The sequence below is a fragment of the Eucalyptus grandis genome, chromosome 9 (assembly GCF_016545825.1).
Source record: "Eucalyptus grandis isolate ANBG69807.140 chromosome 9, ASM1654582v1, whole genome shotgun sequence".
In the NCBI taxonomy this organism is placed as follows: domain Eukaryota; kingdom Viridiplantae; phylum Streptophyta; class Magnoliopsida; order Myrtales; family Myrtaceae; genus Eucalyptus; species Eucalyptus grandis.
Genome location: NC_052620.1, coordinates 7272315 through 7284441, shown reverse-complemented (window position 1 = coordinate 7284441; position 12127 = coordinate 7272315). Strand labels below are relative to the sequence as shown.

The following is a 12127-nucleotide window of genomic DNA, read 5'->3' as shown; positions in this document are numbered from 1 at the left end:
GCTGGGTCTCTTAGGAAGTTTACCCAATTTAAACAGCTTTGATTGGGAATGTATGGTCCTAGAACCATAAATTTTTGTAACGGATTTTCAAAAGCATTTGTTTCAGATGATCGCATGAAGTCTTGAAATTCGCTTAGGTGAGAAACGAACCAAACTTGTAAAATTTCAGGAGAGACTCGCATGATTTTCTCTGAGTTGTCTTTAAAACGATTAAAGGACAAGAATGTTTCAGTTAAAATCATGTTGACATAATTCCCCCATCTTAAGATCTGATCAACTATCCATGCCATCTTAGGACTTATGGCATTTCTTTGATGGGGGAAAACGATGAGCCCGAAAAAGGCCAGGAGGAAAATCTCACTTTTCTGGGTCATAGGTTGATTTTGAAAACATGCATTAATGAATTCTAAAGGGCATACATTATGGTTGTTTTCAAGAATTTGCCTCATGACATGGATTTCAGTTCCTAAAAGTCGCGCCAACCCGCGCCATGGGAGGGCACCTGTTGATGGTTTGACAAGCTTTTTCTCAAGAGGCATTGTAGTGATGATGATGTATTCTTCCAGGGTTGGGGTTAGCTCAAACCTACCAAATATAAAAGTAACCGTCTTCGGGCACCAGAAATGTGCCATGGCTTGTATGACTTCAGGGCGAACAGTGATTTGGATCAATGATAGGAGATGACCGACTTTGGCCTTCACACGCTCTTGGGTAAATTGATCTAATTGACCCCACCATCTGAAGAGCTCTGCCTTGGGAGTAGGGATGAACTGGATATCGTCTTTCCCTGTCGCATATAAACTGGGACTTGAAAAGCTTATTCTAAATTGCCATGGGCCAAATAAAAAGATTGAGTAAAAGTAAAGAAATCACTTTGCTTTTAAAGAAAAATGGCAAGCACAAAGACATGCGCATGGGACGTGCGGCTCGATTTCTAACTCAGAAGGCTTGATGAAATTAAAAAGGTATCTGCCCGTCGCAGTCTCGCGTTAGCAGCATACCCCCTTAACCTCGGCTAAGAAATTCGGGGAAAAGAAAGGCAACCTCTACATCGCAATCTCGCATTCGAGGTTGTATCTTTCTTAACACCATCCTAGAAATCCTATGACGGCCTAGGTCCGGCGGCCGGGTTGTGTGTGCCATGTGTAGTGTTTAAAACAGTAAAGCATGCACAACAGTTTATAATCACAAAAAAATTTTATTTTAACAGAATAAAAAAACTTTAAGCTATTACCCTGCATAAAAGAAAAAAACCAAGTCAGCAAAGCATTTAAACAAAGATAAAATGGCCTAAGTCTTCAAAGTCCCCAATGAGTCGCCAAGTCGTCGCGACCTCTTTTTTTTTTTTTCGGCGCCCGCAATCGGGTACGAGCGCCTAAGGAGGCTAATGGCTCGGCTGAAATTAGTTATGCCCGGACCCTCCCAAGTCCACCAATTCACGACTTTAATAGTCTAAAATTTTAACCTGTAAATCAATTTTTAAAATGGAATCGCCACTAATCGATTTGGGGTGGGTTGATTAGAAACCCAAGTGAAGTATCGGGAGAAATACTCACCCCTGCGCAACCAGAGAAATTAGGATCGGGGACTTGATTACACTAGTTAATCACTAATGCCCTTTCGGTACCTAATCTTGTTTAAACCCTAAGGCTTTTTGGATTTTTGAGGGATTTTCCATGTATTTTTGGAGGAAAAACATTTTTGAGTCTTTTTCTCATTTTTGGACATAAAAGGGATTTTTTGGATTTTCTTGGAAAAACATTTTTGATTCTTTTTGGCTTTTTCATGAATTTTTGGTTTTTTTTTTTTTTGGATTTTTGGCATTTTTGGAAGATATGGAATTTTTTGATTTTTTTTTTTCGAAAAATAAAATATTTTTTTTGGAAAATAAAACATTTTTTGATCTTTTGGAAAATAAAATATTTTTTGATTTTTTGGAAAATAAAATACATTTTACTGTTTTTTTAAATATTTTTCGAAAATAAAACATCTTTTGATTTTTTTGAAAATAAATTATTTATTTATCAGAATATTATTTTATATTGAAATAACAAAATAAAACCAATCCGGGTTGGATCCGCGGGTTGGGTCCGACCCGGCCGCGACCCGCATGCGGACGGAGCCCGCGACGCGGGCCCAACTCGGATTTTTTGTCTTCTTTTTTGGCGAAGGGGCCCAAGCCCACAACAAAATTGGGCCCCTCCGCGAAGAACAAGCCCGCCCGGTTTGCAAACCAGTCGCCCCGGCCCGAGCGGCGAAACCCTAGCGGAACCGGGTCATCTGCCCGACCCGATTCCACCTAGCTTCGCGACTCCATCTCCCCCTCCTCTCAACTCGCGGCGCTAATGGAGGGGCTAGGGTTTCAAGCAGGGGGAAGTGATGGTGACGACCCGACCGACGATGGTTTCTACTACCTGTCTGCAGCAACGGTGCGACGCAACGGCGAACGGCAACGGCGAGGCAAGAAGCAGCGGTGGACAGGAGTCGTGGCTGGTCGTCGAGAGGTGGTCAGGACAGCACGGCTCGGGGCGAGATCTGATGCAGCGGGCGTCGAGGCTCGGCGAGATCTAGCGCAGCGGCGACGTTGGGGCATGGCTCGGCGCGGCGGTAGGGAGCTTTTGAGGCGACGACGCCAGGGTTAGGTGGTGGTGTTTGGAGCTGCGTTGTCGACCGCTGAACAGCGACGGCATGACCCTCCTCCTCTAGATCAGGATCCTTTATTCTCAGATCTGCCTCCTCATTCCGGTTCTTCTCTTGCTCAGCCTCTACCCGCTCGGATCTCACCTTCTTCACTTCTCAGCCCGACCCTCTCCCTCAGATCTGGGCTCACGAGCGCTCGGGCCTCCCCTGAAGTCTCTCGGGGAAAGCTTGCGATGCTCACTCACTTTCAATCGCTCTCTCTCCGGCCGCGAACTCTCAGATTTCGGTTTGCTCGTCCTCGGCCCCCCTTCTGAAGTCTCTCAGTGGGAGGTTTCGAAGATCTGCAGCCATCGATCCTTCGCCGCTTCCGTGTCTTTCTTGCTGATGGAGGGGCTTCGCTATTTATAGGCGAGGGGGGGCGGTCAGCGAAGGTCGGGCCGGCGGTCTTTGGTGTGCCGACCGGCCTTCCTTTGCCGGCCGAACCGGCGTCAGTTCCTTCCCCTCCATGGAGGCTCACTCGCCATCAATGCCGTGTCCACTCAGCTTGCGTCATTGTCGATGCCTCTTCCTGCGTCCCGGTATCGCGCGCGTCTGACCTCCGGCGCGCGTGTTGCAGAGGAAGAAGACAAAGATGAGGGCATGATGAAGAAGACAGAAAAGGAAAAGGGGCTGGGCTGATTTGCGCGGGCCAGGCCATGAGGGCTCGCGTGAGAGAAAATGAGGGGCTGGGCTCGAAGGTCCAGCCCGACGAGCTGCTGCTTCTATTTTTCTTGTTTTCTTTTGTTTTGGTTTATTATCCGAAAATTAAATAAAACAAAATAATAATAAAATAAAGCCTAATTTTAGGCGTCAACACCTCACAAACCCCATGTGCCGCAAGAGCTTATTTTTACATCAGATGCAGGATATGTCCCTGCAACCAGTTTTCCACCTTGAAAACAAGGTTGACATGCTCTTAGAAGCGTACCAGCGGGTTTTTCCAAAGGTTAAGTTGCGACAGGCATTGCCCAGGGAGGAGAGTTGACAGTTCAGCTATGAGCTTAGGAAGTGAACATGGAGTCAAGGGAGAAGCTTCCAGCTCTTGTCATCGTTGGCCAACTGACCATCATCGCTGGCCAGCTGATCATGTTCCCCAATCGGAGAGCTTCCCGATCAACATCCCCACCTTTGTGCGAATCTGGTGTGATGGCGCAGCTTTTATTCATTGTGCCTTCTCATCGACAACTTGCACGTCCTCTCTGTTGCGTAGTTACTTCACCTGCGACGAAAAGTTTCCACCTCTTTTGCAGTCTTTCACTTAATCATGCATTGTCCCCATGGAACTTGAAGAAAATCAAGCGACAGCATTAGGTCTTCTACTTTGATACATTGCTAGAAATATGACAGTGTTCGTGAGCTTCAGAGGTAAGGACGTTTAGAACACCTTTGCGGGCAACCTCTTCATTATGCTGGAGAACTACTATTTTAGAGACAGTGAAAAAGTGGAATCCAGGTTTCCTGTCGCAATGTCGAAGACTGAGACAGGACAGAGATAGTGGCCAACTAGGCGACATGGGTCGTTGATTGAGCCGACATATGGAGCACGATACTATAACTGATGATGGCACGGCGAGATGAGGCAATGTCACCGGCAGCTTGACAAGCCGTGGTGAACCCAATGAAAACGTTGGGTTGATGACAATGCAATGGTGGAGGGATAGAGGGGAGAATTTGTGTTACTAGGGCATTTACTAAACACTTATAAGAAATTACAAATCTCATCAGTATCATATCCGATATTTATTTATTTCAACTTTATTTTATCCAACAAACCAAACCGCCAAAAGCAGCCTAAAAGAGTAATAATATCCAAGTGACAATATCTCATTTTCAATGATAAATTTTGGGATGTTTGGGGCCTTTCGTGTTAGATCGATAATTAATGCGATTAATACCCGATAAATTATGTTAACCACCATGAAAGAACCTACTGATTCCCTGCTAAAAAAAACTGCATGAATGAAAACATGTATGTCACTCCAATACATGCATGTTTCATCATTATTTCCTTCCAAATTCATCACCAAATCTCAAATTGGCCTAGCCAAGCAATTTTGACTTTTGACGCAAGACAAAGGCAAGGCCAAGCTTGTTCAACTTCCATAATTTGATCCGCGATGTGTTCACCGAACCATCTTCTCTGTCGGCATCCTCAAGAGCTTGTCGATCGCCGGGTGTAATTTTCCAGAACCCCTCCAAGGAATTAACGACGTCGGTTATGGCTGAAATGGAAGAAAACACTTTCTCAGAAGCTGTGTACCTCTTGCGTCGGTCCGGCATCCTCACGACGAAGCTGTCTACGTGCATGGGCTTCAAGAAGCCCGCGACCATAGCATTGCTTACAGTCTTGGTGGTCGCCGATGTTCTCAAAACCTTTGACAAGCTTGCTGCTTCATTCCCTTCCATCAGTCGCCAGTTCTTGCCCAGCTTCACCCGTGCGATTCTCTCAACGACCGGTCGTACTGTTGCCCAATAGGCCAATTCGTATTCAAAGTATGGATAGCCTGTTACAATTTTGCAGTCATTAGAGCCCTTATATCCACTTGTAAAGTGGATGTAAAATAAAGCAGACTTAAAATAAAAATAAAAACGCACATGTCAAAAAAAATTCAAGCGAAAAGCACTTTTTTGCTTTCCCTTCAGGTTTTGAATTATATGTGAACTTAAAATTTCATATAATATGTGAATTAGTGTATCAACATATGAGAGTTGTGGGGGTTTTCAAAAGTTTCGAGTATGACAAGAAGTCAAAATGCATGAGATTCAAGATTAAAATTAAAAAAATACATAAGAAATGAAAATCTTCTAAGACTCATGATTAATTATCGTTTATTCGACAGAGCTAACTTCTCACAGAATCTAATAATTCTGGAGCAAAAAACATCTTTTTGACATCTAGAAGGGATAGGTTTATAAGGCTACAATAAGCAAAATGTTGTTAGAGTAGTCAATGACTTCGTGCATTTTTTTTCGCATGATTCATTTAGTGTTCCTATTTATGAATATATATATATGAAATCCTTTAAGGATGGACAATAATTTTTTTATTAAAAAAAAAAGTGCCTACATCGAAATATAGAAACTTGTGAACCAACTTAATTATAAAGGAATGAAATAGGCACAGCAGGTGTTCAATTTTCCCATACTATTTGCATCAATCAATCTTATGTTTAAATTATTTACCCAGATATTGGCCTTATGCTTCCAATCAATTAGGAGAGCAAAGATCGAGATCTTTATACGGGGAGATCGTCATGAGGAAGCCAACTCTAAGTTAGTCAATATATCCAATTGGACCCATCTTCACTTAAAAGTTTATACTAACGAATTATTGGCCAATTTAGATATATTGACTACTTTCTACCACATCAATTTTATAATATGAGACATTTTCTAATGTGTATCTTAATATTCTCCAATGTCAAGACCCCCCAAAAAAATAAAAATAAAAGTATCATTCTACATCAAAATATCTTAACATGAATCTCCATCATCCACCTTCACTCATGATCTCTTTCTCTAAACCAAACAATGCCAATATACATTGGGACTGGCCACCAATCAACTATCGACAATGACACCATTTATTAAGGCATACAATAGAAGCTTGATACATTCATTTAAAGAGATCGTCAAAAGTGAGCCCAAGTCTATGCCTAAGGCCAATAAGTTATGTGCCAACTTCAATATATTGATTGTTTCCCATGAATTCCTCCAAGTGTACATTAACATAATCCATGAAACCAATGGAATCTCTATGGTACTGGAGTTTTATTCTACAGTAAATTTTCTTGTTATCAAGAGAAACAATTTCAATGAAAAACGGGCATTTAACATTTGTGCTCAGAAAACCAAATTAAGTCCTAAAATGCAAAAGATGGAAGCTGGGGCAAGGGAGAATTTTTACCTTTTGCTCCATCGTCGAGGAGATTGGCGTAGTCACTGAACTTGATGAAAACCCTCTCAAGAGTGTCCACTGTATCTTCATCACAATCTTCATGAAGCTGGAGACCATACATAAGCCCTAGCATCACAAAAGCAAAGCTTCTCTCTCCAATTCGAATCACGAGAGAGTCTCTTGACACTGGCCATTGAAAGTCACCGACGCAGCATGTAGTCATCATGATGTGAGTTATAGCTTGAACATAGAGGTTGACCACAAAGTTCCCTACTCGCCAAGCTGGGACTAACTGTTCAGCGCCACGACCCATCGTCATCACGATCAATCTACTATATTGAAAGCTGAAAATCTCAGTGACAGTCCCATGAGTATGCTCTGTCCTTGTCCCTGACATTCTTGTGTAATATCTTCAGCTACGAATCTTGCACCTGCCAAAGTGGAGGCAAAAATGAAATTGAAAATCCAGAAGGTCGAAAAGATACAGGAGTTCCACGGGATCAATTTTGATCATGAAGATGAAGAGACAAGGGAGAGGACAGAAGTACCAGAAACCTAGAAATTGCACTATAAGAGGAGATTGTGAAGTCCTGAGAGAGGAGGTTTTAAGAGTCACACACGGTCACCATTTATAGGCGGATCGGTCAAACTTATCCGTCCAATTTGACTTGCCTAATTAGAATTTACAAAAGGAGTAACAATGGGTCAGTCCATTAGGACAATAATCACATTTCCACATTTTCAAATATAGGAGAGATTTCCTTAAATTTCCTAATTAGATAATTCCTAAATGGGCATCTTTTTACATCTTTTAATTAATTAATTAGAAAATTATAGGATGGGCATCAATTTTGTTAGTATTATAAAGTATCAAGACAAGCTTTTGCTTTGTCGCATGAGGCATTGTATAAGCAATTAAATGGACACATATCTTGGTCTAGTTTTGTTTTATAAGTAGGTTATTTACTCATAGATTATCAAAATGGGCAAAAAGATTCGCCCTTCTATAATTACTTAACTACATTAACTCATGCTTCTGATTTCACTAGCCTCTTTAAAATTTGTTTTGTCCCGTTGGACATCTAAGGCGTGCATGTTTTCATTTCTTTTTTCTGTTTAAGAACAGATTTTTTGTTTTTTTGTTCTCAGGAACAAAAAAAGAACAAAAATGCGTTTGTTTGCGTTTTCATTCAAAAATTGTTTTTTTTTTTTGGTTCCCGGAACAAAATTGGAACAAAAAAAAGAAACAAAAAAAAAAACTTACTTTTCTGTTCCAGAAACATTCTTGAAGGGTTGAATAGAACAAAAACGAAACACTTTTCCCTTTCGTTCGTGCCCTACCCGAAACAACGCTCTCCCTTTTCCGGCGTCTCTCACAAGTTCACCACCAACTGACTCTCCAGCACCTCCCACTCGGCTAACTCTCCGGCGACTCCCCACTCCGCTGACTCTCCGGCACCTCTCCACTCGGCTGACTCTCCGACGCCGATAGCTGCTGCTCCTTCAGCGGCTGAAGCTTCTGAATCGAGGTAAGTTTCTTATGCTCCTCCTTCTCCATTCAACGAGGGCTTCGGCGAGAGCCACCCCTCGCAGATCTAGGCAACGGCTGCTCGGGGCTCGAGCGCAACAGGTCGCTCAAGCCAGCGCTTGCCCAGATCTGCGAGAGGCTTGCTTGAGCGAGCCCTCATGCTTGAGCCCCAAGCGAGCATTGCTCGCCCAGATCTGCGACAAATATAGGCAACAGCTACTCGCTGGAGTTGCTTTGCCGAGCTCGAGCTGCTCTGGTCACTCGGCAGAGCAGTGACGCTCACTCGAGTTGCTCTACTCGCTCAAGTGAGCATCACTGCTCTGCCGAGCTTGAGCTGCTCTGCTCGCTCGGTAGAGCAGCGACGCTCACTCAAGCGGCAGAGCAGCGACACTTGCTCGAGCTGAGCTGCTCCGCCGAGCTCGAGCTGCTCTGCTTGCTTGGCAGAGCAGCGTAGCGACACTCGCTCAAGCGGTAGAGCAACGACGCTCATTCGAGTTGCTCTGCTAGCTCGAGCGAGTGTCGCTACTCTGCTGAGCGAGCAGAGTAGCACAGCGACGCTCGAGCAAGCGTCCCTGCTCTACTCGCTGGAGCTGCTCTGCCGAGCTCAAGCTGCTCTACTCGCTCGGCAGAACAGCGACACTTGCTGGAGCTACTCTACTCGCTTGAGCAAGAGTCGCTCCTTTGATCGCTTGAGTGAGCATCGCGAGCAAAGCAGCAACACTCTGCTCGCTCGAGTGACCCAGCAGTAAATTTCTTTTGTAATATGCTGAGTAACTATGAGCTCATCCAAAATCACCATGAGAACTATATTTTTGACAGAGAGGAACTCTAGGTGAGAAACATATAGAGGAAAGACTGAAGGATAGGAGCCACTCTCAAGAACTTCTTTTTGTGTTTGAAGGTAAGAACCAAGGGTAATGTTGCCTTGTGTTGGCTGAATTTCATGGTTGCATATTATATCTAACATTACAATGAAATGCTTAGGCTAATCATTTGGATTTCACAGCTCAAAAACAGGTTTGAGAGAATAGTTGTTTAGGTTCATTTGGAGCAAGATTGAACTTTTCACATTTCTTTTTATGGTAGTGTTTGAAATATGACCTATATTTTGACATGGTAGCTCAAAAACAGGTTGGAGAGAGTAGTTGTTTAGGTTTCTCACAATGCTCTTTATTTTATTTTGAGCATTCTGTTTGATTGATCATTGCTAGTCATAGTATTATGTAGTTCTTGTAGCTCAAAATGCAACTTATGATCTGTTTTATACAAGTTAGTTCAAGAATTGTCAATTTTGTCATTATACTATGTAGTTCTTCTCCGCTTGCATCTCTTGAGAATGATTTTGTGTATGGCATATATAGTATTATGTTATTGATTTAACTCATAACTCATATGCTGCTCAACCGGTCAAAGATTAAATGGCATTTGAGAGACAGACATTCAGTGCAAAGTGGACCGAGTCTGTAACCAACCTATTTATCGGTTTGTTGGTGGATGAGGTCAAAAAGGGAAATCGGACCTCTTCTACTTTCAACAAAGCAAGGTGGAGGAATATACAGACTGAATTCGTTAGACAAACAGGATGCCAATATAGCATAGTCCAGCTGAGGAACAAGGTAAACAAACTAAGAAAACGGTATAGCAGTTTTCAGAAACTTATGTCTCAATCTGGATTTGGTTGGGATAATGTGAATAAAAGAGTTGTTGTCGACAATCCAAGTATATGGGAATCTCACATCAAGGTATCTTTTTTAACCTTTTGGTCATTTTGATGTCATTATATATGTAAATTTAAAATGTATGATTATATTGCTGAAATGTCATTATTGTGAAAATTGTAGGAGGATGTAGAGTGGGCAAAATTCAGGAATGATGGATTTCCCCAATATCTCAAGCTATGTATTGTATTTGGTGGTACATATGCTACTGGGGAATATGGCATTGGAAATGCTCAAGATTTGACGGTGTCAGAGGAAGATGACAATGGTGATGGCAATGTAGGCAGTGACAACAATGGTTGCAATGCATATGGTGACAACATTGTGGCAATGCCTATGGTGATGCTAGTGGTGGCCATACAGATGACTTCGGTGATCACCACACTGATAAAAGAGTCTTTACATTAGACAATGCTGCAACTTCAACTCGTGGAAAGCACAAATTGGATAGGACTCCAAATACTAAGAGGAGAAGGAAGAGTACCCAAAACAGTATTGATGACACTTGCAAAGCCATACAAGAATTTTTGAAAGTTAAGTCAAGTCAATCTGGTAGTGGCTCTACAGCCTCTGAGGTTATGCCATCACCTATGGACCCTTTCTCTGTAGCTGCTGTGATGGATATTCTAATTAGTATGCCTGAGATAGACCAAGATGTTTACAATAAAGCAGTGGAACGAGCATGCGATAGTGCCTCATGGAGGGTGGCTTTCATTAAATCCCTGCCTGAAAGGAGAGATGGACTTCTTTATCATCTTTAGTAGATGTTTGGAAATATATTATGGATTGAATGGGGTTTCATTAGATTGTATAACTTATGTTATCTATTAATATTTAGTTAAAGATATTAGTGTTGAAGCTCTTGGTACTTATATGTAATGGCATCTTCTATTAAGACTATGACTTATGTTATTGATTGTTATTGGATATATTTTCAAAATTTATATTGATGTTTTTATATTTTTGTTATGGTATAGGTACTATGGAAGAGGGATCATATAGTATATGTATTGAACAGGTAGAACAAGTTGAACAATTCTTGGATGATGATGAGCTTCACATATTGCTAGTGTGGTTGTGCACGGTTGTGATTGACGTGTCCGTGCATACAAGAGAACCCATTAGGGATAGCAAATTATCAGGATCCAAATGGATAATGGAGATTGTTTATGGACATCTAGATAAGATATATGAAGCCTTCAGGATGGAGAGACATGTTTTTCTTAATTTATGTGATTTGATGAGAGTAAGAGGTTGGTTAAAAGATAGTCGATATATTCAAATAGATGAACAAATTGGGATATTCTTATCTTTGGTTTGTCACGGTAGCTCAAATAGAGATTTATGTGAGAGATTTCAACATTCTGGAGAAACGATCAGCGAGTATTTCAACAAAGTATTGAAATCAATTATCAAACTTTCAAAAGAGATAATCAAACCACCGTCCTTTGATGTCATCCCACAAGAAATTCTTATGGATCCTAGTCATAAGCGCTACTTCAAGGTATGATTTCTATATCGACTTTATACCATCAAATACATGTAGTTCATAATCTTATATAATCTTAGATTGGTAATAAATTGGCAGGACTACGTAGGTGCTATGGATGGCACCCATATAAATGCTATTATCCCGGTGTCTCAGCAGGTTCGATTTAGAGGCAGGAGAGGGATTACCACCCAGAACGTGTTGTGTGTTTGCTCATTTGATATGAAATTTACTTTCGTGTATGCTGGATGGGAAGGCAGCACTCAAAACTCCTCAATTGCAATTTCCCCGACCACCACCTGGTATTTACTTTGTTTATATAGACATTTGTGATTATATTATGGTTGAATATCACAACAAATTTATATATATATATATATATATATATATATATATCATGTTGTAGGAAAATACTACGTGGTAGATTCCAGTTATGCGGCACTTCCGAGATTTTTAACTCAATTTAGAAATGAACGATATCATCTCAGCGAATATAGAGGGAGTGGGAGATGGCCAAAAACAGCAAAAGAGTTATTCAACTATAACATTCTTCACTAAGAAATGTAATTGAGAGGTCATTTGGTGCATTAAAGAATCGCTTCACCATTTTGAGACATATGCCTCCATTTACAATTCGGAAGCAAGCACTTGTTGTAATTGCATGTTGTGCTCTTCATAATTACGTTCGTGATCAAGATAGGATGGACAGAAATTTTTCCATATATGGAGATCCGAAATATCCATTTGGACCTATAGAAGTGGAGGTTGCATATGAAACATCAGATGAGCAGGCATCTAGGATAAACATGCTTAGG

The 12127-nt window shown here is 41.5% G+C and overlaps 1 protein-coding gene across 1 annotated transcript; it reads left to right on the top strand.

The window, feature by feature from the left end:
• Positions 1-9523: 9523 nt before the first annotated feature.
• Positions 9524-10231, top strand: LOC104430983. Its single transcript, XM_010043684.2, has 2 exons — positions 9524-9847; positions 9947-10231. Exons 1-2 carry the CDS (start codon positions 9524-9526, stop codon positions 10229-10231), a joined length of 609 nt encoding a protein of 202 aa, XP_010041986.2.
• Positions 10232-12127: the final 1896 nt, after the last annotated feature.